Source organism: Anopheles bellator, chromosome 1, assembly GCF_943735745.2.
Source record: "Anopheles bellator chromosome 1, idAnoBellAS_SP24_06.2, whole genome shotgun sequence".
Classification (NCBI taxonomy): domain Eukaryota; kingdom Metazoa; phylum Arthropoda; class Insecta; order Diptera; family Culicidae; genus Anopheles; species Anopheles bellator.
The window spans coordinates 17,393,492-17,420,430 of NC_071285.1; the positions used below are offsets into that span (position 1 = coordinate 17,393,492).

Consider the following 26,939-nt stretch of genomic DNA (forward strand, 5'->3'; position numbering starts at 1 on the left):
CACGGAGTTGCCAGCGTCCACTCAATCCATCGGCCGCAGTTCGAACGCGCCAGAGAAAGTAGATCGGCGGCATCGGCTATCGAACGCATCAACCGTCGGAATTCGCGATCGCAGGAAGATAAACGCGTCTGGCCGGGCAGACGCGTTACATATGGGACGTGCGCTGGAACCATTAGCCATTAGCCGGTTGAACCGTGCGATGAAAGCAGTAGCTTCTCGGAGGAGGCCAACGTGGCAAACCTGTTCCTGCCGAGGGATGGGTTGCATTTCAACAACTAATAAATAGTAACATTACGCGCCCGATCGTGCCTGATCGTTCGGTCTTTGGAGGGCATTCTCGCGAATTCCTTAATAGCAGGACATTATAGCCCAGGGCTGGGTGAAAATAGTTAGCAAACTAGTTGGACAGCGAGCATACCCAAATGGGTTGCAAAGGAGGGTAGGGCACCCGAACGCGTTTAAGCATATAAGTCATCCTCCATCAAATGCTAATTCGTGAATAATGCTTCCATTAGATGGGCGGTGATAATGGGGCACAGCTCTACGGCGCTTACAGCTTTGTGCAGTCAATCGCAGGACCATGCTCCCCCGGCCGGTCACTTCCATTACCGTTAATCGCGTTTGTTCCACGGCGTAAGATACTATTCATACTATTTACGCTCGGAAATCAGAAGCCGCCCGCTGGCCAGCCGGCCGGCCGGCCGGTGGCTGGTTCCAGCTCGTTTATGGTAAGCGCATTATAGATATGACTGCCGCTCGGATTAAGGTTGACAAGCTTAGGAAAGTTTCGCTAATTGATTATCCGCCTTCGCGGAAGGTTGTTAGCCGCGTACCATCGCGTTCGTCGGTTAGTGTTCTCGCACTCACGTTGAAGGTAACCGTTTATTCCACAACGAAAAACAAAAAAAGCTATACACAAATCTTAAACACAACATTATTATAACACGTAGACAAGAAAAAGGAAACTTCACACAACTGAAACGAGCGAGAGAGTAAGATTTTGTAAAAGTTCAGTTCGTTTCGGCCCGAATTTAGTTACCTACCGTACCGATCGCGACCGAAGACTTAGCCGGTTTCCGATCAACGTCAGCGCATCGGCTTAAAGAGCAAGCTCGACGCCAACGCCCGGCAGGGAGCTTCACGGTTCCGTTTGCACTGCACGCGCCCTACCTCGCAGTACCCGATGCTGGAGCACTGGGCGCATCCCTCGGTGAGGAGCTGCGAGTCCAGCCCCAGGCACTCGAGCCCGTGGGCAGTCGGTTCGGAGTGACGCTTCGCCTTCCTGCGCTTGCCGAACGACGAGATGCCGAAGAAGTTCCAGATGGCCAGCGTTTCGTCAAGCCCGATGCTCGCTGTACGGGGAGGGCAATGAAAGGTAAGAAGGGCGCTTACCGGTCGGTTCGGACCCCTCCGCAACAGCGCGTAACTTACCGAGCTGCAGTCCATCGGGGCTCCACAGCAGATGCATCACGGCCTCGTCGTGATTGCGCAGAACGTCCACCACGCGGTCGATCGACGCGAGGACCAATATTTCCGGCGGCTTTTCACCACCTGCCACCGCGAAGAGAAAGGACGGCATATTAGGACGGCCACCCCACCGGCTGGCCTTTGCTCCGTTTATTAAATCCGTATCATTAAAGTAGCAGTGGACGGTAAATTGCTCGATCCCGCCAACATCGATCCTATCAAGCCGCGAGCCGGGCCCGGCTGGCCGGCCGAGAGTTGAGAAAGTTGTTGCGGTGGCTGTTTCAATATTGATGGGCTGCAAAAGGGCAAAGTATCATCTCGTCGGCCCATCGTCGGCCATCGATTGCAATGGCGATGAAAATCCTTGCCGCTCCAGAAATATGAATCCACCCTTTTGAAGGGCGCAGTTGGAGTGAAAATTGTGAATCGTCCTTCCCGGCCTGGTCAGGGTGTGTGGTCCGGGGACACTTTGCAGGGGCCTCTTCGCCTCTTTCGGCGTAGTGTCGCTGATCGCTGATATCAATAAACATTGGCACGGGACCGCCCAGCGACGACGGTGTCGCGCGATTAGTCGCCTAATGGTGGGTAATTACTACTTACCGAAGTACGAATAGCAGACGACCAGCTCGGCGGAGATTTTGTTGAACGACAGTGCCGTCACCATGCAGTCGCAGTGCAGCCGGCGATAGGACGACAGCATCTTGCGGCTCGGGATGTGGTAGATCGCAATCCCGACCGGCACCGAATTGACTGCAACAAAGCGAAAAAAAAAAGAGAGGAAAGAACACGGCATCACGGTTAAACATCCGGCGTTTAGTGGTGGTGTTGGCCCCCGGGGGGGGTTCTGGGCCGTCACCGGCACGCACCGATAGCGATCTCGTCCTCGCGCCACGGGTGCCAGTCGAAGAAGGCCATCGATGGGCTCTTCCACTTCGTAACCGGCGTGAGCCGGGCGCCGCTCCACGACCAGATGAACACCGCGCCGCAAGTGTCGCCCGACGCCAGGTACTTGGAGCCGCAGGAAAACTTCATCCCCGCGATCGCCGCCCGGTGGACGTGGTAGCCCCCGCCGTACGGCTTGCGCTCACTGCCCTTGTCGCCGAGCTGTACGATGGCGATCTCGCCGTTCTGCAACCCGCAGACCACGCACTGGCCCGTGCCGTCCCAAACGAGGCAGGTGATCGGATAGCAGTGGCTCGCGTCCAGCCGCTTCAGGTAGCCCCGCTCGCCCACGTTGTTGCCCAGCATCTGCAGGATGCGCAGGTACGGGCGCTCCATCATAAACACGGCCAGCGCCAGCTGATCGCCGGCCGGATTGAACGCGATCGACGTCATGAACTGGGCCTGCAGCCCGAGCGTCGCGTCCGTGTTCGGCGTCCAGATGACCAGCTTGCTGCGGAAGATCGCCGCAATCTGCCCGTTCGCCGACCAGTCGATGATCTTCTCGTAGTCCTTCTTGATGAGCGGCAGATCGTGCACGGCTTCGATGAACCCGATCGGCTTCGAGCGCGGCTGACAGCTCCAGTCCAGTCGCTGCGGGTTGCGGTACGTCGGCCGAGCGATCCACTCGAGGGTCGCGCACACCGACCGCATCCCTGTGGCCGCCTGCTGCTGCTGCTGCTGCCTCGCCTGGTGCCGGTGCTGCTGGGCGGCAACATCACTGAACCGCAGCAGCGAGTCCCTTGGCGGCACCAGCCCCATCACGTCCTTCAGGGCGTTCGAGTAGTGTATGGAACACCAGTAGCCCGGCCCTTTCTTCTGAAGGAAGCAGAGCAAACGGTTCCGTTGGTTGGGTGGTTTGGAACGATTCCAGAGGAGGGGGGGCGGGCCCGATTACGCACCATCTCCATCGGGTCGGCGCACGAATCCGATCCCGGTTTGCAGTCCGCCGTGAACAGGGTCGCCCGGGACAGTGCGTAGCGCCGCGGGATAAACCGATCGCCGTACGAATTTGGCACAAAATCCACCGGCTGCAGGATCTGCGGAAGAAACCGAGAGGGTGGTGCACCGAATGAAGCCGATACGGACCCGACGGAGGGCTTTAATTGCCCACCGCTGCCACTGCCTCGGTAATGGATCATTAGACGTGGCCACTTGCAGTGGGGTTGCAGGGCAACGACAAAAGAATCCCAGCTTCGGCCCCGTTCCGAGCGAACTCGCTCGCTCTACTTGCAGCCCCATTCTGGACGGACGGCCAGATAAAAGCTAAAAGCTCCCGCGTCCCGCCGATAACATTATGTTCACCGGCGGTCCGCCATTCGATGTCGAATGCAGTGATAAATTTAGATTCGCCTCGCGCTGGCTCGCGGCCTCCGATTTGGGGCCGTGCTCTTTGAATGGCCAAATCGGACTTGCCCCTAGGCTGGGCGGTTCTACTTACGGGCTTCACAATAATTAACTACGATAAGTGTACGGCAGGACGAACGACGATAAAATTTATGATAATTAAAAGTGAATCCTTCGCTGGCCACGAGTCGGTCCCACGGTGGGGCCGAATGCCGAACAAACGGTGAAGTGACCCCCCCATTTAAAGTCCCAGTTTTCATTGAGAGACAGCCAGCGGTACCGAGGGCCTGCCCCGAAAGCTGCGCTCACAACGCATTCCCCGTGGTCGCGTGGTGGTGCGTGATGGAATTGGATCGATGCTTTCGTGTCCCGAGCGCAAACGTGAACTCGTAAATTATGCCTCCTGCCGGGGGGACACAATCCCGTGTTTGCGCGCCGTCTTCCCTGTCGCGGCACCACGCGCCCGGCGGTTGCGGCTTTGAAGCGGCCAGCGGCCCAGCGCGTGCCCGGTGCCGGTGCTTTGTCGTGCTTCGCCCGTAATTTATGGCCCCATGTTGCGGGTATGTTGCGAGCCCAAAACATGCTATAATGTGGTGCGCTATCATGAGGTGATCGCCACCACCGCGAACCGGAACACAGGTTCTCGATTAGCAGGTTGCGGTCCCGCAGGTCCCGCTGCGATTGTCATTTTCTTTGCATCAAAAAACGGTTCAAGCACTATCCATATCACTCTGCTTAACTCTCCTAACTACTAATTATTTAATAAAAACGAAAAAACCATCTTAAGATCAAATTTAAAAAACCTTCATTGATTGAAGTCTTTCGTACCAATCCGCAAGCGACGAACCCGTTCAACCATTCGATCTGCCCGAACCGCGCTCTCATTCATTCCGCAGTTCTCTCACCTTCGACAGGTTTTCTCCAACGGTCCCGTGAGTGAGCGAGAGACGGAGCGTGTGCCGTGGGCTACAACGATTGAGCCTCGTGCACGAAGCGTGCCATTGTTGACCGGGCGCCCGTTAAAACGTGATCCCGAACCCACCGAGCCCACCGAGAAGTCAGCTGTTGCTGCGGCGGACCCTACCAGACCCCTGGAGGTCGTTCGACTTACGGTACATTGACTGGGCTGGGCGTGTGCATAGTACGTTACGCGGCGCAACTGTCAGCGCAAGGAACGACGACGACGACCACGCTGATCGCTCAGTCGAGGATCGTGCTTTTGAGAAGGCGCTCGAAGAAGAGATCGTCGATTCGCGAACCGAACGCTTCTAAGCAGCCGGCGGCACTCGGGAGATCGTTTGAGCCTCGCCAGGCTAGGGCCCTCTAACTGGAGCTCTCCTTCGAGCAGCGCTGGAGAAAACGGCGCGACCAGAAGGCGGAATTATAATTCGCTCACCCACCCAAGACACCCGAGACCCCGTGGGGCCATCTAATGCTGCGCCGAGGAAGGGGTTCGTTTTCTTATTAAATCGCTCTGACACCGCCCGATCGTTGGCGTAACCGCACCGAGAGAGAGAGAGAGAGAGAGAAAGCGGTAGAGAGAAAGGCACTGGAAGGTAGAATGAGCGGCAGCAGTTCAACGCCATTAGAGCCATTGCGGGGAGAGAACTAGAGCAGCGAAGAGAAAAAACCGAACCCGCTTTTGCTAGAGCCTAGACAAACGAGATCGGGCGGGATATGTGTGGCTCGGCCCTCGCTGGAGCCTAGAGCCCGGGCCGGGTCCTACCTGCAACGGAACAATTGGATCATTCGTGCAAGTGGAAGTGGATGCTGCAGTTTGTCGCGCATCTCGAGCCGATGATCGGCCGCCCCGGACCGGACCGGACCGGACGGATAGAAGACCAGCACCGGGAAGGCCAGCCCTGCGCCGAGTGCGGCATACGGTGCAGCAGAGTGTCGCGCTGCAGTTTAGTAAATATGCAGTGTTTGATGAAAGCGGTCGACGCCTACTGCTCGCTGCTGATCGATTTCGAGTGTAAACTTCACCGTTGCGTGCCGAAGCTCTCAGTAAACCCCCATCCTAGTTGCGCATTGACATTAGTAGTGCTCCGTGCATAATATTTGAACTGTTGAACTGGCCTCCCTGTGGACTGTCCCCATCCGTTGGAGTGAATTCTTGCTTAAACTCGCATAATCAAGAAAAAGGAGGTTAAATGGTGTCGTGCAAAAGTGATCTGCCAGGATGGAAATTGTGAGCCTCAACATACGCGTTGCGGTGTGATCTGATCCTGACCGTAGCTGCCCTGCTAGGTACTCTGTGGTTCAATTTTTAACTTTGAAATTAGCAAAAAGACCTGCGAAGAAATTAGCAGCACCGAAACGGAATGTAACTGAAACGCCCTTTGATCGGAGAAGAGAGTTTAAAAAAGTTATGAAGTTTAAAGCGAAACACCGTCACCCGAAAGCCGCTGGTGGCCGTGCGAGTGGTAAGTCCATGTACGGCTCGACTCGAACCCGAAATGATATGCCAAAAACCGATTTTATGCTGTGAGACCATGTAAAGACACAAAGAACATGCTCTTCAATGGCTGATCTTGATTGAAACGATACTACAAAGAACCGTGCATCAGTTCCGCTTGTCCAGCTGGATCGGATCATGAAAGGTGCTGTTTTGAGAGGGCGAAAAAAAACCGTTGGAGAAACTGCCACCGTTTGACTGCGGCAAGCTGGCGGGTCACAACTGAGGGGGCCGCCTAGCCTAGCGAAGAAAGGTCGAAGGGGACCAGAGAAGCCACCGCCAGCCAATGAGACCAATAACTGCGATGGACAGGGTCCATCAATCTACCAAATTCCGCAGCGCCGTTCACTTCGGACCAAGCGGCTCAGTGGCTAGTTTTTTTTTCTCTTCTATTTTTCTACTTCACTCATTCGAATGATGAACTACCAATTCAAACATGGTACCAAACGAGATGATTGAGGTTCGTTTGGGGGCTCCCGGCGACAACGAGGGCACGGTAGGCGGCCTGCGAGTCCAACTGAGACCAAAAAAAACTAGTTTCGGTAACGGCGATCAAACGTTGAGCCACGGCAAGTGATCATGTGAAATGAAATATCGAAGGCAGCTCACAAATTTCGGCCTCTCCTCAGACGGCCCGCTTTCTGGGACGACCCAATTTACCCACGAGGCAGTCCGACCTTCAGGACGACGAATCTTGTAGTGATCTGTCATTTTTTAGAATGAATTATTAATAAGGCTTCAAATCTGGACCACGTTATTCGTCCAGGTATCTTAAACGTAAATTCCTACTTCGCACAGCTCACCGGCCCTCGGAAAGGTGCTTTGCTACCGGCTCCCAGCGGGGCCGGGGCTACTATTTATCGAGCATCTCTTGCCAACCGATCGGTCGACTTTGAATGATAAACCGTGGGGCATTCCGCGCCGACGGCCGACAGAATGTAAGGTTACACTCCACTATCTCGTTGCAGCGATCCATGGCAAATGCCATTTCTAACGCGCCTTGCGGAACTGCTTTTAAATTGAATTTTAATAACATAACTCCCATAACAAACCCCGAACGCCCCTCGAAGCTGAGCGTGCCGCCGTGGCTGGGGCAACCTTCAGAAGCCCACGGCACGGCGAACGAACGATAGCAGGATTCGAATGATAAACGTGAGCTGATAAAAAGCCTCGCGATCGACTGCCACAGGGCGATGGAACCAGATGATGGAAAACCTCTCGGCTCATAAAAGCCTGCCCTCGGAACGTGGCTTCTTGGGCGTTTTTGCGCGTTCCCTTATGACGTTGGCCTTATAATGGTTATCATTGGAAAAAGAGCGACTCAACGCGTAGCGACTCGGTCGCAATTAGAAAAGAAATTTCTCTCCCCTGGAATGACCCTGGATGTGGTAATTATTTATGTGAAACATAACTTGACAATATTTAATTAAAACCGTCGAAGTAGAATTGTGCAAGAGATCTTACTTCGAGCGATCGCAATGATCTTCACTTCAATTCAAGTTCATATTGGATCATCAGCCTGTCACAGTGGTCCCTCCCCACTTCACTTGCAGCATATGGATTCTGCGCATCGTGAAGGGAGCACCACTGAAGTGCATCTTGTTCTTCTGCTTTCGATACTGAAGACGTGGCCAATTAGGAGACACTCCTCTTGAGCCGGAAAAGGGGCCGTGCAAGGAGGAATTGCACAACAATTAATGAACCAGCGGCTCGCAACATCGTCTGAGTGTTATAATTCTTTCTGTTTCCTGTTTAGCATCACTGGCGCTGAGTACCAACTTTTTATAGAAGATCTTCACCTTGACTCGTTTGTGGATGGGTTAGAAGCATTGCAGAATCCTGTTGTCAACCAAAGCGGTCACAAGAGTAAAAGGCCCTTGATTTCTTGTAAAGCCCCTAAACAAACAACAAAAGCAAAAGGAAAACGAACATCAACAAACAGACGGACAGGTTGAGATTGGAGAGCATTCCAATGCTAAGAGCCGGACGCGACGGACGGATTTCTAGCATGACTGACACATTAAATGATATGAATTCAGTCGCCTGTAATTAAGCCATTACACTGCACAATCAAGAAGTAATGGAGCGATACTCCGCTGTGCGCTTATTCGTCTTCACCCATCTGGGGTTCGAGCTGAGGGTTTATCATTTTATATTGCACGGCCCAGCTCATTTCTCATCCGGCTGTAGTGCCGTATCATAGCCGTGGGAAATCTGCCTTCGCTTGGGATGATTAATTTGTGATTTTAATCAAGCATGTGATCCTCAGTGATCCAGGCTCACCAAAGAGTGGTTATCCTCCTAGGGCGTGTTAATCAGCCACAATTGAGCAGAAATCATAAAATAAATGATACATTTTATGCCCTGTGAATAATTATACAAGGGTAGGCCCCGCCATTACCATTCGATTCTGTTTGGACTGGAGTTTAATTGAGTTGTAATGATCAAACACGCTAAAAAGCTAGTTTCGGGACCTCGCTCGACCAATCGATCCTACTCCGCCACTCACTATCATCTAATTTGGTAGACCCTTTTCACAGAATGGGCTCATGGGCCTTTGGGCGTTGATTCATGCGAAAGTATTTCCTGTGTGAACGAGAAACGATGGCTGGCTTTTCCATGTTACCCTTTTTAATTATTATCGCCATCGCCACTATAACGTGATTATCATAATCAAACTCTGAAATGATCACCGAAAAGACTGCGAAGAAACTGAAAAATTGGATCATGCTGAATAAAGCGTCGAAGGGTTGCAGAAAAATAGCGGAACCAAGGGGCAGCAAATCAATCATCATTGATCGGCATTAACTCCTTTCCTTTTCGTCGGTTCGCCTTTCGGATACATTCCTTGGGGAGCATTTTAGCGACTCCTGGTTAAAAGCACATCGAGTGCATTCCAGTGGCCAGTGAAACCGCTAGATTGATTTTCGGTGATTGATTTTGATAATTGGGACCTCGTTTGCCTTTGGCACTTTAGAAGACCAATTCCCCTTTTTGCACTCCGTAATGAAGCATTCAAATTCCTGACGATCAACTCCTGCTACCGTGCCGTTTGAACGATCATGAGTGCATCAAACGAAGCTTATTGAGTCGTACTAGGATTACAGCTAGAAATCATGATCCAATAAGGATCCTAAAGCTATAAATGGTAAGATGTCGTTGGAAGAATTCGTTCCCCTCAGCTTGTCAAACCACGCCTCCGTTGCCGTTGCGGCTTCTGTGAACGATGAATAATTAAGCAACATATGCACATATGGCAAGTGGCTCCATCCCCGGCGAAGTTCAACGGAATTCGCGCTTCAGAGGGGGAAACTCCACCACCCGAATCGTTGCTGCCTCATTTATGGGTCTTTTCTATTGGCCAATGCTCAGCAGGTGCTCAAGCGTAACGTATTGCAATGCAGAGGCAGCATCTAGCATTAGACCTCTCATTCCGTGCATTCCACACTCGGCTCATACATTTCTGCTGGTGAAGGAATCTTTCGGAAAGCTCTTTCGAAGTATTAAAATTTTGCGAGATATAAGCTAGGTTTGCTCCAAAATTAATAAAAGTAATAGTGAAAAGAATCAAAGCACCAGCAGAAAAAGTGAATTGAAGAGGCCATGTCGTGACCATAGCGCGAAAAGCTAGGCCGCAACGAGACAACCGAAGACGAACTATGTTAATTAAATGCCATTCCTTAAGGGGCGATCAGATCGCACGGAATTCTGTGCGAATCAGTTTAATTGAACATTTTCCAGTTCTACCACCAGAACGCGATCGGCACGTGCCACACACGCAGCATGGTTTTGAGCAGGAGCAAACACGCAGCATGATTGCGTGGAGAAGAAATTCCGAAAATGGCATCAACACGATCGGCACTGATGATCATCAGCGTGGAGGAATCATGTTTTAATTATCGCGTCCAATGATAAGGCCAAATAGGGATCACCCTGTCGATGTTGGATGGCCGTTTTGGAAGCTAAATTAATATCTGTTAAAAACAGGAAATGGAATCAATTTAATTTGTTTTAGTATTAATCAAAATAGCTGCGTGGTGCTCTGATAAATGGTTTGCCAACAACTTTAGTGGTAAAACATAACATTTAAACGAAGTAAAGTTAAAATAACGGTTTAAACCAAATGAAGTTCAATGACAGCATTGGAAATGTTGAAGTCAACGATGCTTGCGCCTTGTTATAAAAAACCAGCTTGGTTTGTTTGACACCATGGTTGATTTGTCTTTCCTGTCGAACTGAGCAAAAACAAAAAAACACGTATTAAGAAACCGGAATTTGAAAGCTTGACAGCTTCATGGTTGCACGGTCGTAACGTATTCGCAAAGACAAGTGTTAACCTAAATCGGTTATCGTGTATGCAAAAACTAACCAGACCAGATTTCTAGTTTCTTACTTTTAAAAGAAAGGTCTACGGCATATGTTTTCGAAAAAAGGGGCTTTTTAAACCAAGAACCAATTTCTCAAGAGTGCAGATTGAAGACACAAAAGTGATTTGAAATTTGAGATGAAAGCTACTGGTTTAGCTTACCAAATGGCGCGGGTCCTCGGGCCCTGGGCGTCCCTGTTCTAATTTAAATACGAATCATAAAAGAAGTGGAACGAAGGGAATGGGTAGCGAATACCGTTTCGGTGGGACGTCTTCCAGTAGCCAGCGTGACCCCCCATCGTGTCGGAGGCCAAGTCTACCGCGGATTCTCCGTTTATTTTACTCCACTCCACGCTGCGAGATGGAGCCCCATCCGATAAGATGTATTTTCATAAAACAACAGTCAATTATTGAAATGATATGCTCCGCGGAACGTGGCCACACGACGGGATTTCCGTTGCCATTGTCCGTTGCCAGCCTCTTTACGGTGGGCCACTTAGTTATGTTTAGATGCCAATAAATAAATGCGCTTATGCTACTTGCGCCGCATTCCTTGCGAGGCGGACCTGGCGGACGTTATCAAAATTTGAGTTCGAGCCATAACTCCACCCGACGCCAGTCGTAAAGCACACGATAATTGAGCTCAACAATCATTCGCGTTGAATAAAATAAAATTACTGTAATTTAAGACATCGTTGCCCCGCGGTCAACCAGTGCGAGTTGGCAAAGCCCGTCCGTCCACCGTTTGGACTGCTAATTATTATGTCACTCGGATGCATAAACTTACCGCGCAATGGCAAGGGCTTTCGAGCTGAGGCGAGTCGTTGCAACTGCCATCGATCGAATTTATTGCACCGCCCCGGTCAAGTAGCGTTTGGTGGGACCTCCAATGGGTAAATTAGCCAACCGTCCCAGTGACACATCTCAGAACTGCTCCCAGTCTCCGCTGAGTACGATCCGTCTAGGCGTACCAGAGACACGGCCACAGATTGGTCAATCGAATCCCGGGTGCACGATGCACAGCCATCACATTTTACTCCTGTTTTGAATATGGCCAACGGCTGCTCACCTATGACCAATTGCAGCTAAATAACAGTAATTGCTTCTAATGTTGAAAATTAGCCTATCAAGTCACAGGCACTTCTTTAGATTGAATGGAACGGCCACCGCCATCAATCGACAGATTAATTGAAGTGTTTCTTTTGCTAAAATTACCCATCATTGTTCAATTATCATCCTCTTTCAAGTGCCGTCTTTCTTTAATGGAAGAAATAATTTTAGATATGTAAAATCATACCTCTCCAATGAAGTTTCTGCCTCCGGATTGGTTCTTCAGTCAACCGCGCTTATTTTTTCACTAAAGTTCACACGAACTGCCCCGGAGTCGAACACTCGGCCGGACACCAGCCCCTGGGGCCGAGATAAATCTTTCCAAAGCAAATATTGTGGTCCGCCGGAATGTGTTTTGTAATCCTGTCGCTTCCAGCGCAACTCCAGACTCCGGTGACTCCGGTCGTGCTTATCTTGATGATATGCTGCGGCCCACACCGAAACATGCCCATTTGCACCTTACCGAGCGCCGTGAGCTCAGCGCCGACGGGCGATCTGGCTCTGGCTCATTCAGAAACACGTTCTCGGCCGCGGCGCGTATGATTCATGACGGCGATATATGTTGGTAATGTGCGATGTTTTGAATGGCCACGTCGCGAACGTCCCGCTGTTGCCCGGTTTGCGCATCCGCAGCGATGCTGGCCCGGAGCAGGTGCCGTTAAGCACGACGGCACGACTGTTACCGGCACGGCACCGGTCATGTTGTTGAGACACTTCTGGAAACTATCAAACTGCACTCATCGTGGGCTGCAAACAAGAAGCCCACTTTGATCCGACCGTTTTCTATCGCTCCACCTCTCGCCAGCCAGCCAGCCAGCCCGCGGTTGCTACGATTGAACGGTGGAATCATACTTTTCGCGTTCGGTTGCGCGACTTCTGCGACTGAGATCATTAGATGTTAGTATTATGTTTTCATTGTTTTTGTTGTCCGGCCACAATGTAGGATCCGGATGCGAGCTGGCTTCGGGCAGCCCGAGATCGGATCGGACAATGTTGGGCCGCGGGGCCCACAAACCGGCCCATCTCGACGGGCGCGATCGCGATAAGGGTAGCGAGTGGCGCATCGCTAATGTGGATGCTTAGGACCCGGGGTTGCTTTCTCAAGACACGATCGACGAGGATAAAAGCGATGAAGATGAAACAAACGGGGACGTGGCTGCTGGCTGGCCGTGCAGTCACACGTTTGCCACTCAATTTGTAACCACTTTGCATGGATCACACCTAGTCCCGTGGTCTCCTTGGGCCCGGACCAAGTCTGAAGATCATCTGCGGGCTCGTTATGAGCCCGCTCGCCACACTGCTGCAATGTTGCAACCACACACGTTCCGGGTCCAGGAAATCGTGTTTACTTTCTGCACCGTCTGTAATCTGTGTGCGATCCAGAATAATAATTAGACAACCTGCGGCCAGTCGTAGGCCAGCCGATAGCGCAGCATCGCGTGAGGTCGGAGCGCCCACGGGGCGCGACGATGCTCATCCGCCATCTCAGCCGGATCTCAGCGGGTCGAGTACCCACCACCCTTACCCCACCCCTGGAAGGATAAAGTACGGTACGGAAATCTCCGGTCTTAAATGGCTTAAATGATGTGCTTCTGTGATGCTCGCCGGTGGCCGCAGCCCGGCGCATGTCTTTGGTTCGAATGATAAATCATAATTTCATTACGCATTCAAGCCCGGCCACCCGGAGACCCGTCCGGTGGGTACAATGTTGCAACGGTGCCCGGCTGCGTTCCCCAATTACGGCTCGATGCGCGATGTTTCTCAGATTGCAAGGCCCCGAGCGAACCGAACCAGAGATTGATTAATAGTCCGGGGCACACTTCTGCTTTAATTACAACCTTAATGGCAATTTGCAAGTCATCTTAGGCGACCCAAACACGTGCCCCGTAGCGGGTGTAGCGGGACTTTTCCTCCACCGGTCTCCCCCCCACGGCCCCCGGGGTGAAGGAAACTCCTGCCGATCACTGCGTCGATCGATTGATCGGCGATAGGGCATCAGATTCGAATCGCTCACCCCCGGGGCCGAACCGGGTCCGGTTGGGTTCGGCAGACGCGCGGCGAAAATCGATTACGGTCTCCCTCTCTCAAGCTATCGGGACACTCCGGAGACGGATAGCCCGTATGTAGGGTGGTGCTCAATAAATCATGTTCCCGCCCAACGCCGGGGTCCGAGGCTCCCGTTGTGCGCCCTGAACTGAAATTATGCGTGTCTCTTTAGCAGAGATAATCGGCTCTCGAGGGGTCCCTACCCCCCCTCGCTCCATTTTAAATGCTAACATGGAGTGCCACATTAAAAGTTTAATCGTCGGTTTTAAGGACTCCGGTGCGCCAGAACGAGTTGCTGTCTGTGATGGCCGCCGATAACGATCCTCCTCGGGGGCCACAGTCTGCCCCGATAATATGTTGCTCACTCGCCAGTGGCACACCGGATTGCCAGTGTAGCTGCAACCGCAACGTAGTAGTAACTTACCACGTAATGGATCCATTGTTTGCCCCGTTCGAACCGGCACGGACGATCCTTAGCCGATCCGGTCGTCGTAATCAGCGTGGTATCATTACCGGCAAACGACTCGGCAATGATTGGGTTGGCAGCAAGAATCAGGTCAGCCACCGCAAACGGACCGCACTTTTCGGTAAACAAACCGAAGGCTCCGTGGCGCTCACCAATCTATTTAATCACCATCATTCCGGTGTAACATAGCTCGTTGAGCTCGTGCTGACATTTGAGTGGCCCAATTTCGAGACCCACGATAGCCTGCTTATGATGGGCCACGGACAATTAATGACTGACGATGCACCTTCCCGTCACGACGAGTGGCGTGAAAACAAGTGATTGAAATCGTTCATTTGGACCACAAGCGACGAACCCGGGTTCGGTCGAAATGGAATTCCATCGTTCACCACCGAGCTCCAAAGGGGGCTCGCGAAACCGGCAAGGTGATGATCTTCTCCTGTGCTCGCGGATCTCAACCCAGCACGGCGGCTGACCCTCCGGGGGCAAGGGAAAATTCACTCTCCATTCACTTCGCTCGATCGCTTTCGCCCGGCCCTCGCAAACGGGCGCAAAACATTCCAAGCGAGAGCCTAGAGCCCAGAGCCCAGCCAGCTGCTGTGGTGTGGGACGTCGAGAAAAGCGTCGATTCATCGATCGACAGCAGCGACGAACCGGGGTCGGACGGGCGGACAAGAATTGCTCCCGCAGGGGAACACCGCCACGCGTCTTCGTCTGGCGTCTTGGACGGACCTCGCCGGAAGCGTGCGCAGGCGTTGCTACATGCAAAAATATATCGCAGAATTTCAATGAGATTATGTTAATGAGCTCAATAAAAGTGCGGGTAATAGTATCGGCCGACGGCAGACGGGCACGAGACACCCGGCACGAGCGCGCCAGGTCACGCTGCCGCTGCCGCCACTCCCGGCTCCAGATGCCCGATCGTCCGATTAAACAAGAGCCCACCCTCATTAATGGGGCCGTCGACGACCGGCAACATGATCGTCGCTGTAAGCGGCGGGGCGATAAAGTTGCACCGACCGGGCCAGGATCTTTCGCGGGGCTTTGCGCTCGTAAAGAGGTACGTAACGCCCCGTGCCACAACGAAATTCGTCCGACCGCCAAGAAAACAATCGAACCCCACACAACAATCGGTAGCACGGTTTGTTAACACGATCGCGATTTTGGACCCAGCGCGACAGAAGCGGCAGCAACGGTCCTAAATCAGTTTAATTAATTTGTGCTACAAGCGCACGGAATGATCGCGCCCGCACACATACACACGGTCGCCCTCACAATTCGCGCCCATTCATCATGTGTGTGTGTCTGTGTGTCTGCGTGCTTGTGCCGCGGGTCTAAAGGAGCCGCCACCGCCGAGGATGTAGCGCGCGGCCACACGAACCGATCATTCATTCAGTCCGGGCCGGGCCGGGCCGGGCGCGCAAGATTTACGGCCTCCGATCCGATGTCGATCCGTATGTAAATTGGATGATCGAGAGGCCATTTTGAGTGTTGTTTGCGCCCCATCCGATCGCGCTCCGGCCCGCACTGCCTCTTCGTGACGGTGGCGTAGCTTCTGGTGGTCGTGCTCCTGGCACGCTTTTTGCCCACCATGATCGGTGCTCCAGAACCGCACGAGCACGAGCTACCCGGACCCAGCCCCGGCCAACGGGGTCAAGAATTTGTGAGCGCGTCTTCGCCGCCGTAAGAAGCCGCCTCGGCGGGCGGCGTGTAAGTATTTTAATTTTTTGCCATTCGCTTCGGCCCCCGGGTCCGCTCTGTGTGTTCCCATATTGGGGAGGTGGGAAGCCATGTACTAACAACCCGTCCGTGACATGTACAAAAATCTCAATCCGCGGGACGATCACGCTTCCCACGGCGGCGGCGGCGGCGGCGTGTGTCAGGCGCGATCAGGCGATCTCGCGTAATGAACATTTTTATGTCACTGCGCGCCCCGTGTTCGGTATTCGCCGACCCGAAGGAAACGGGAAGAAAATCGGATATCGGACTTTCGACCGTTTTTTCCCCGCGCAAGAAGCGAAGAAAAATGATTTACAATAGGCCCAGGTCTCCGGTCAGCTCGCAACACCTCGCGCAATTGCACCAAGACACTTGCTGCTGCTGCTACTCCTGCCGCGGCTGCCATGACTCGCTCGCGCTCCGATGGCCATAATTTATCGTTGCATTCAATGCGAATCTCGGTCGGTCGGGGCGCATTACGCGAAAATTTAACGCACGAAAAACGTCGCCACTTCGAGCAACGCGGCGGCAACGGTGGTTAGTGGACAAATGGAAAATCCAGGGCGCAGTGTCGAAAGGGAAAAATAAATAAATAAAACTCACCGCGACGGTCCACGGCCCAGGCGAGAAACAACGTCAAACCGCCGCGTGAACGAAACGGTAGTAAATTTAAAATTGATTTTTCAATTCTCCCATAAATTTTCCGAACACGCCGAACCGGGTCGGTGCACGACGCGACCTTCGCTCCGGCTCGGCGTGGAGTCCGGCTCGTGTGTGGGGCAAGTGAAATTATCACGCAGCCATCCGGTGAAGCCGGGTCCGGGGTCAACCCATTACCCGGACGGGGCCCTCGAGGAGCAGGTTTTCGATCGATCTGGCTCGGGTTCGGCTGGCACCGGATCGGATCTTCAACTTATGGCCCGACACCGGCCTAAGCTCGTTTGAAGCGTCGAGGGCAACCATCGACGCTGCGATCGCCGTGATTCGTCGACTCCGTAATCGGACGGAAAACGGAATTCCGGTGCCAACTACGGTGTCAATTTCGTGTGCCTGCTAGCCGGTTTCCGGTCCGTCGGTGGAGTGAAAAGTCTCGACATCGGCGCAAAGGCGAGCGCATTTTTCGCCACTCGCCATTGCGGGCGAGCCTTAGCGGTGAGTCATAATTAATGGCTCCGGCACGACTCGGACGGCTTTTGCTCTCCACCTCGTGAACCGCCGTGTGGTCTTACACTCGGTTGGACAGCTTGGAATGAACCCCTTCGGGTCGGGTCCCAGCGCACGCACGCGGTGGGAAGACCTAGCCTATTGGAGGTGACGGTACACGGGTCTTGAAGGACGTCTGGCAAATTGAAAAATATTGACACCACGATGGATGGCGCAGTGGCGCTTTTGACGGTGGATTCTCTTCTTTCCATCGGAATTTTTGATTCTAGACCCGGGTCTAAAAGTCCAAAATGAACCTGTGTAAACAGAACAGCTCTCATAGTAAATTTGGTCCTTCTCAATTCGAGAAACCTGGGACAAAAGCGCATCAAATGCGTGTCGGACCTTACAGTGATCATGCTCTTAGAAGATCACAGAGCTTTGAGTAGTTTCAATGGCGATTTTAACTTCACAAACGAAGAGTGTCAGAGGACTTGAGAAAAGTTCACGGACGCTGAACTACAAGAACTTTTGAATGAAATGACAAGCATTCACGGATCAGCTAAATGTGCCGCAATACGCCATATCCATACGTTTGAAGGCCCTGGGAAAGATCCAGAATTGGAAAATTGCTGCCACATGAACTGAACGAAAAAAGGCAGGAAAACCGAAAACAAATGTGAAATTCTGCTCGCCTGGTAAAAATCCCAATCAGATCGTATTTGGGGATGGAAAGTGGAGAATCAAAAAACAGAAAATTATTAGTCAGTCCGGGATAACCAACAACTTCGGCTACAAAAGCAGATCAATTCGGAAAAAAGACGGCGGTAAAAATAGTGGAAAATTGGATTGGTTTGCTTCAAAACACTAAAAATTATTTTGACGTGGCATCCACGAATTAGCAGAGACATGGAAGTAATGTACAGTTAACGACAGCACATACTTCGAATACTTTTTTTTAAGAGTAATAAATAATAATTAATAATAATTTTTCATTTCAATGCACTAAACATGTTATTTTATTTTTAATAAATGGTTTTCAACTTGACCGTTTCCGCTTGACGCCATTTTGAAAAAGAGAGTAACCATAGCGACGAACCACAACCCTGCAAGGGGACGATCTAGTCCTCATAGATACGTATGGCACATGGAAATCGTGCAAATTGTTGCATTTGTGGATCAGGATCTGGTTGGCCGCCCTTTGGCAAGATTCCCCACGGAATCAAAAAGCGCTTCAGGCGCTGCGCTCATTACCTCGACCGCTCGATGAAACGATGAACACATTTTCGCACTTTGCGCGTGATTTATAGAGTTTGCCGTTTGGAGAGCGGCCAAACAAGGTGGCGGCCACTCGCCTAGGACTTTCGCGGAGGAGACGCTCGTAGAAATGCCACCGCCGGAGGGCTATTTAATGTGCTCCGTTGCGATGCGGTTTTTGTGGCTAACCTCGAGGCCCAGCTCTCCGGAACGCGATCTCTACTGGCATCATTCGCACCTAACGGCCTCACGGAAACTGCACTGCATTTGATCACAAAACCGATCAAAACGAACCGATCGGTTCCGACCGAACATAATTGATGGTCTATTGTTTACACAATAAGCGCCCCACAGACACCAAGGCGCAACATAGTGGGGCGCCAGAACTGGCATCCGACACCCACTCGCCCCGGAGCCCGTTGCGTCGGGACGTGCGTTTCGGGCGCTCTCGCGGCGCGCGACGGCGAAATAGATGTCATATTAATTTGATCGTATATTCCAATAAATTGAAATGTTCCGTAATTTATTGATTATTATTTTTCCATACGCCCGCCCGCGGGCTCCGCCGGGCAAACCCACGGTGGAGTGGGCTTTCTTTCTATCGGAAACGCGAACCGCACCGCGAAGGTGGCAAGAAATAAGGACGCCAGACGTCGCGAAATGTCATTATCGTCTCCGGAGCCCGACGGCGGTGCTGCGGCCACAAAGATCACAAACGATCGCCCGGAGTTGTTGGCGCGGCTGGCTGGCGGGCCCTGGAAGCCCGTTGCGCAGGCGGACAATGAGACATAATGTGTGGTGAGATGGTCCGCACCCGGGAGGGGTCGGGAGACCCGCAGCCCGGCGATCGACTCCTGCGGAGCAGGCGTCGACGCGGCGTCGTCCTGCGGGACCGGACCAGGGCATGCGGGACAAAACGGTGAGTGCGCTATTGAAACGTCTTAATATCATAAACAAGTCATAAAATGTGCGGATAAGCTGGGCGGTGGCGGTGCTCCTGGCCCGGCCCGTCCCGGCCCGGCGGAGGTATAAATGGGATATCTCACCGCATGTGACCATTATTGTGCAGGAAAGAATAATGGAGTTCATTAAAATTGATTCAGTCCGAGACGCTCGGCTCGGAAGAAAGCTGACTCCTTGGCCGGCGGGCCGGGGGATGGCCGGTGGCCAGGGCCGACCGTTACGTCCGTTAGTGTCCGCCGGTCGGACAGCTTGGCAGCAGCGGAGCTTGTAAACCATCCATTATCCAAACGGCGCGCGGACAGTCGGGGCGTGGAATGTGCCGGCGACGTCCATCTGCAATCCGCCCGATGGCCCCCTTTGGGGAGGTCTTGTCAATAAAGTTGAAACCTGCGCCCGTTTTGAGGCTCGCGAGATATTAAGGAATAGCCGGGTCGGGGCTTTTTTGGATTGGCTTCCCTTTTTTTTTTCTCCAGTGGCGAGAGATGCGATTCTATTCGACCGACAAGTGATAAATGTCTCTCACGGATCGCTGCGCGCTGCCCCTGCCTAATGATCGCCAGCTGACCGGCCGTCTCCGGCAGCTTCCGATCCGGCAGCCCGATCGGCCGTGCGTGCTTCCCATGCCAAACGTGGCAGAGAACGACATTCCCCATCGTTGGGATCCCATCCCGTTTTTGCACCTCAAGTCGGCCTCTAACGAGCCGGAGCCCAATCACCAATCGATCACCCCGGGAGCCCCGGGCCGGGATTCGCACCATTTATGATGCGTCCCGACGCAAAACGTTGTCCCGCGGGAAATAATCATAATCATCCGCGGGGTTCGCGTTCCCCATTCGGTTGCCCATCAAATCGTCCCTTTTTCAGTCCCCATCTGATCGCGACGATCGCGTGATGATCATCGCATTGCCGATGCATTTATGCGCCGCGTGTCAAAGCTTAAATTGAATTCGCCCCATCATCGGCGGACTTTTTCTTCATTCTGCGGCGATCACCGCGATCTCCGCGAAGGCGAAGACGTTCTAGGAAAAAGCGGGTCCCGGATCGTTCCATCGTTATGCGTCCGTCCGGCGCTCGATTTATGCTCCAAGCTTGCGGCCCGTGCGAGTGCGGGTGATGGTTTATGATTTATGTGTGAGCCAGCTCCGGGTCTAGGTGTCCCTTTTAAGGAACACCTCAACGCTCGCCGGGCGCGATCCAAAACGGAAACGGCGAAGGTGCGAGATTTCATACATTGTGGTGATTAATGGTCGGGCCAGGAGATGTACCTGGGGCGGTCCTTAATTAGAGCGTGTGAGACACCAAGGCCACCAGCCATCTCTCCCACAAGTGGGTGTTGATTGAAAGGACGTTCCGGTAGCGCGCCGATTGATGATGGTGATTGAACCGTTTCATAACGCTATGCCACCGGGCCATTCCCCCCGGGGAAGGGATGGTGGGTGCGACACGAAACGGCACCGAGAGACACCGAGAGGCCCCCCCCCCGGAAAGGGGGTGTTCATAAATATTGAAGGTCTCACGCCGTCCCAGCGAGTGTCGCAGAGATGCGCGATAGTGTCCATCACGTCCTGCCCCTCCGAGCCGGTACGGCCCCCGGTGGCCGGATTTGGAATTGAATGAGCTGTTGCCCTGACGGGGATCCAGGATGGGAATCACTCGCTGACGGGTGATGGATTAGCATAGTTTATGTCGGGCCGAAGAGACCGAACTGAATGCCCGGAGTCGATGATGACGGGCCGAATAGAGCACCGGTGGCCCCGAAGATCGATCTCCAGAGACGCGTTGTCAACAGACCCTTTTTTGTGACTCCCCACATCCTGTGCGGAGATTCAAACGACACGATAGACGATGTCCCGGTTGCTACGCCCGGCACAAGGGCAAGCATCCTTAGCTCATTTGGTTTTTTGTTGCCCCACTCGGGTTCATTACCGTGCGGCTGAAGCACCGTTTCTGTTGTCCGAATTCCTTCCACCCCGCCTGCCCCACCCCTCCGACCGCAAAGGAAATGAAATTGTAATTCGCCCGCGCCAGCCCTTAAACGGCGGCCGAAAAACGCCATCGGGTGCGTGGCACACCGATGTGTTGCTGCAGAAGCGCCGCGTCGGAATGACGCCTGGCCAGCCACACACACACCCACACGCACGCACACACACACTTGGTGCCACCCTGGGGGTGCAAAGAATTTTAATTGGTATCGGGCCCCTTGGTCCGGGGCCCTTTTTCGCATCGGAAAGCCCACCGCAACGTGTGGCGCGGCGCGTGACCTGCTCCTGGACCTGGGCAAGGGGGCGGCCAAAAACAAGTCGTCGTTCACCCGCCACCCCCCGGCGCAATCTTGATGCCCCGTATTTGAATGTATGTTCCGCCCCCGGGGGGGGTCCTGGGGCACATTCCGTGCGATATCTCCCGGGTTAATGTGTGTCGGCCGCAAGATCACGCACGCGCGATGAGATGTACGACCTCGGCAGGCAGGCAGGCAGGCAGGGTACAGAGCCGCCTCAGTAGTAGGTGGCCATCGACCCCACAACATGCGCGCATGCTGTCCACCTACACGCATCGATTGGCCACTCGGCAGGCTGTGAAGAAGTCTACCCAGGCTTTGCGCTGGGCTTCTTCCAGGTGGCCCACCGGGAGCAAGGGATTCACTTACGAGGATCGCCAATCATGATCCAATGTTTGCACTACGCAACTATGCTCTCCGTGTGGGATTTATTAAATTAGATTTATTTGGAGCACGTTGCGGAACGCACTCACGCAATTAGCGGGATGAAATCATTCCGTCCGACCGTTCCGGCCAGCCAGCTCGAAAATTGTAATCTGCCAGCCGGGTGTCACCTACCGATAGCCACTTCCAGCCGCCCGGTAGCCACCGAGCGGCGGAACACCGTCGTGCATAATCTACGATTTATGGATTCACATCTCTCTCTCTCCCTCTCTCGCGGTCTCTCTCCCCATCCGGGGGGGTAGCAATTGTCGCGCAAGGAAGCGGAACGCGTAGCGAAAGCGTATCGCCCCATAAATTCTCCTGTATACCAGAATTTATTGATTACATTGTAATATTTCCCCCACCGCAGACAGCGGATTAGGCCGCATCGTCCTCGAAACGGAACCCAGCTCGCCACGGACACAGGTTCAATAACTTCGGACCAGCATCGGAGCCGGCCTACGCAGTGCCTGGAAACGCACCGTCTCCATGGTAGCCTGCCAGCACCAAGCAGGGTGCTGGCAGGCTAGGCAGGCTGGGTGGCTAGGTCCTCGGGAGCGAGAGCGCACACCGTATCCAAGCAACCCGGCAACCCAGCAACGTGTGATAATAATCACCTATTGAAATGTCATTTCCTAATGATACACACCGGTGTGGTGCACCGCGTGGCGGCCATTGCGCCGTGGAAACGGTCCCGAGCCCATAGATGGGCCGCACGGCCCACCGCGAACGCCCACATTCTCGCCGATCGTCCGCGCCTACAGCGGACGATCGGATCGCAGACCCTCTCGCGAAGGCTCCCTGCTCTCCCCGGGGGCCAGTGGGCCGGGGGGGGCGCGAAGAAGAGGTGTGAAATTAATGGCCGTCGTACTAAAAAGCAAAATCTTGCACTTATTAGCGAACATACAATTTATTTAGTGCGTACACGACGCGCGCGCGCGCTCGAGAACGTGACTGGGGCCACCGAAAGCGAGGCGTCGAAAGCGAGAAGGACGTCATAAATAATTTGCACGCAGCCCGGTTCGGGGTCCGTTGGCCATGTGTTTTCGCGCGACTCATTACACGAATATATAATTAGGGCCGCTGATGTGCACGGATGTCAACAAGTGGCCCGGGATCCTCCGGGATCCTCCGGGATGCTCGTCTAAAGGTGAACCGCTTCCCGATGCGTCCGATTTAAACGCATTAGGCGAGTTTGCGCGATCTCCGAGACGGTGCGCATAACGACCGCATAACGTCGGTCGGTTGCTTGCCGCCGGCCACGGGTGAATGTCGGGACGCTGGACACGGTACGGTCATAAATTTCCCACTCGCGACCCGCGAAGCAGTAGTACATCAGACGGTGGCCCCGTGAAGTCGCGTAAACGCGTCGCGCGAATATGTGTAACGACACTCGCGCCCCCTGGTGTCGGTCGTATGCGAAATTTATGGGGCCGATACAATGTGGGACCCTAATCATCGGTCCGCGCATTCCTTGCAGCGAGTCAATAGCTTCGGGGGTCTTCGAACCACGGCCGGGTCTCGGGCGAGGATTATTTTTTCGCACCATAATCTAGGGCCGCCTTAATTCAACAAAAAATTACATCTCAATCGGCCCCACATCAGCATATTCTCAGAGACAAGGTGGGCAAGGCCCACCCAACGGTGACTCCAACGTCCGGGTGGATCCAAATAATAAGAAGCGAATAATATGTAGCTGTGTGCGTTCGGACACGGAATGTGTAATCTTCCGGGGCAACAATTTATTCCAGCCGTAGGAATCGCGCCGGCGCCGGAACCCACGAGCTGCGCGGTGTGTTAACCCATCATCCGGCCGATCCTGGAATTTCTGTTACATTATAAGTCTTATTTTTTTGCTCCTTCTCTCTCTCTCTCTCCCCGTCACAGGGCTCCCACCAAGATGTGGACTAAAAATTACACGACACTCGACCGGCCCTACATAAATGTTGTGCTGCAGTGGAATTTGCCTTCTTTGTTGCTGCGCGGCGCCCGGTCCCTTCCCTGCCCTGAAGATTCACATTCGTGATCCAATGTTTATGATCCGTGAAATCGCGACCGAGCGCAGCCGGGCTTTGGACCCGCAGACGGGCCCCAGAAGGCTCTCGGAAAAGCTATTTAAATTATGTACCCTAGCGGCCGGATCACGACGGCCAGGCTCGGGCGCAGGCGCACGATGATCAAACGCGGCACTTTGCTAAATCGCCCGGCGCGGGCCGTGGCCACAAGATGTGACCTCTAATGGAGCGGAATGAATTGAATTGATTTCCGAGCCGGGGCCATGATATGGCCGGGCTCGGATGGAGCGGCCCAGCGAACCCAGCGCTGCAGCTCCATTTGTTGATGATTTAATTTTCTATCCCGCGCATGAGGGACATGCGGACGGGCGGTCACAATGAAGGGCGACAGCGTCGCCGTTAACGAACTGGCCTCGGGAAGGAGCGATCGTGAAAATGAACGACGACAACGGCGGTGGACCGCAACTCGAATGACAGCGACGATCACAACACCCGAGAGTCGGGCAGTAGCCGCAACCTTACAAGATGCTCCAATAATCCAGCGGCTGGCCATTAACCGGGGCACCCGAGCTCTGGCCCCCTCGGGGGGATGTACTACCGCACAAGAGGGGCCACATAAAGCATACGCCGGGCACCTCGCTGGCGAAAACAAACAAACATCCCACATACGCTCCCAGCCCAGGGGAACAACAATGATCCGGCTGGCTTTACGATGGCCCAGGACAACAAGTTCATTTCGTTGCAGGACACACGCTCTCTCAAGGGGGAGCTTTTCGAAATTTGTACATAATTAACATTAACATGGAGCCCGCGGCCCCGGGTGCCTTCCCACCACGATTGATTCCCGATCAAGGAAGCCGTGTGAACGAATCTCAAAATGGTGCGCCATCGGCACATACCGGGTCAGCAGCAACAGCGGGAGCAGGAGCAGAAGCTGAAGCGACCCGGACAACTACCGGAGCCAATTTTATGATTTATTGAAACACCGTGCCTCCCCCCAAGGGTGGTACCATATGGTACCACCGATTGTAAACCGGTGGGCCGGTCACCGGGATCACGGGGAACCGCTTCCGGCGCTTCGCGCTCAACCCCAGCAAACTTTCCGCACGGGGAGCATAAATTTTGTCCAGATTTATAGCGATCATTTTGTGTGCCTTCGTCCGCTTAAACTTCGTTCTCTCCCCCCTCATCCTGTTTGGCGATCAAGCGAACAAGGTAAGCACCGGCACTGGGAGATACGCGACCGGGATCCGCGGCCAATCACCGAGGCGCTCGAAGGGACACAGCCCACACCCGCCGCCGCCACCGCCCGAACGGTAAGATTTCGTACAAATGATTTTCTATTATTTATCGTAGCCGCCCGCGGCCGATGGATCCGCTTGGTCCGCGATTGATCCGCGAGCGGCCGGCACCGGTGGGTCCGTGCAAAGGCACCATCGCGTTGATTCGTCACCCCCCCCCCTATTCGGACAGTTGAGTAATTGTGGCCGAACGGTGTGGCCCCCCCCCGAAAAGGAACGCAACCGACCGACCAGGGGCCGCCAGCATAAGAAGGATCTCCCGTGCCCGAGATCCGATCGCGATCGGGCCAGCAGTCATTGTGCACAGGTTGATTGTGGGGGAGGGGAGTTTCAGGCGCTCGACGGGACGGTGAATTTATCGGCCTCCGGGGGGCGTTCGACGGCCCCCTCGCTGGACACCGCGAAAGGAATTTTCAATCGAACTGGGATTTTGTGGACCAGAAGATTTCCTGCGTTCGATACAAGCTACTGGCCTACTAAGTCCCAACTTGTTTGGAAATTTGTGCTTCGCCCCAAGCGCCCTAACCCAAGCCGTAAGTGAGTGCCGAGTCCTGAGCCGCGACCCCGGGACTCCCGGGAACACATACAGCACAGCACTGAGCGCACTGCACTGAGTTGGGATTTTCGAGAGACATTAACGTTACCATTTCAAACCAAAGTCCAGCTCCACACAACCACACACACACACAGAGGCGACCGCTGCACCGTGGACCGCTTGGACCGCTCGTAATGCCCTTGGAAATCCCAAAATCGTTGCATGTGTCGCACGCACCTTTTGCACTTCGTTCAACCGGTTGTTGGTCCGCTTCTTCACCGTGAAAGCCACCGGGCAGCTGGCCGGCTGGCTGGCGGACATACTGGACACGTAACGACAAAAAAAAACCAATCGCACAACCCCGACACCGCCACGACCACGACAATCGAAGCACGGCAACTGATCCCGACGATCCCGAGGCGGCCGGCCGGGGCGCTTAGATCGGATTAGATTTTGACAAATGAGCGGTCAGATGCGAAAGGATCGGAACGCCCCGGGACCACGGGTGAGTGTTTGAATAACAAATCGAATCTAGCGATCGCAATCTCAAAATAGGCCCGTCGGATGACGTATGAGAAAGTCCCCGGTCTCCCTCTTCCTAGTCCGGGCCGGAATTAACGACTCATTCCTTGTTAATTTCAAAACATTAGCCAACTTGCAGATTCATCGGCTCCCGGGCCGCCGGGAATGAATCTGGCAATCTGACCCTGCCCTGCAATCCCCGGGAGCAACCGGATCTAACAAATGGCCCGATACAGTTTAATTTGTAACACACCCAGCAGGACGAGAGCCGCGCGAGTCATAATAAACCTGAAGTACAAGTGTAATCCCCCGGGATCGGGTCCGTGCGGTAAAATCTTGATAAAGACCGGCGGAGCGCCCGGAGGGCTCATTCGAAAATTCAACGACACCATTACGCGGACGCGCGAGGACACGCGCGGAGCGAACGAGAGAAGACCCACCGACGACGACGACGACTCACCGGGCCAGCCGATGCCCGAGCGTTGACAGTGATTGGTGGTGGTCATTTGTGGTCCGACCATCCGGCCAGTATCGTAACCCATCGTACCGGGCTTGGCCGGTGCAGTGAACGCGGGGCTGCCGGC

At 53.8% G+C, this 26,939-nt stretch overlaps 1 protein-coding gene across 1 annotated transcript; it reads right to left on the bottom strand.

Annotated features, from left to right (window-relative positions):
• Window positions 1-854: 854 nt before the first annotated feature.
• LOC131216580 (protein cortex) lies at window positions 855-26,204 on the bottom strand. Its single transcript, XM_058211110.1, has 8 exons — window positions 26,071-26,204; window positions 3,309-3,446; window positions 3,124-3,225; window positions 2,334-3,087; window positions 2,068-2,217; window positions 1,432-1,551; window positions 1,044-1,352; window positions 855-975 (listed from the first exon to the last, which is right to left on the bottom strand). The coding sequence occupies exons 1-7, from the start codon at window positions 26,152-26,154 to the stop codon at window positions 1,087-1,089; spliced, it is 1,614 nt and encodes a 537-aa protein (XP_058067093.1). The 5' UTR covers window positions 26,155-26,204; the 3' UTR covers window positions 855-975; window positions 1,044-1,086.
• Between the last annotated feature and the right edge of the window lie 735 nt (window positions 26,205-26,939).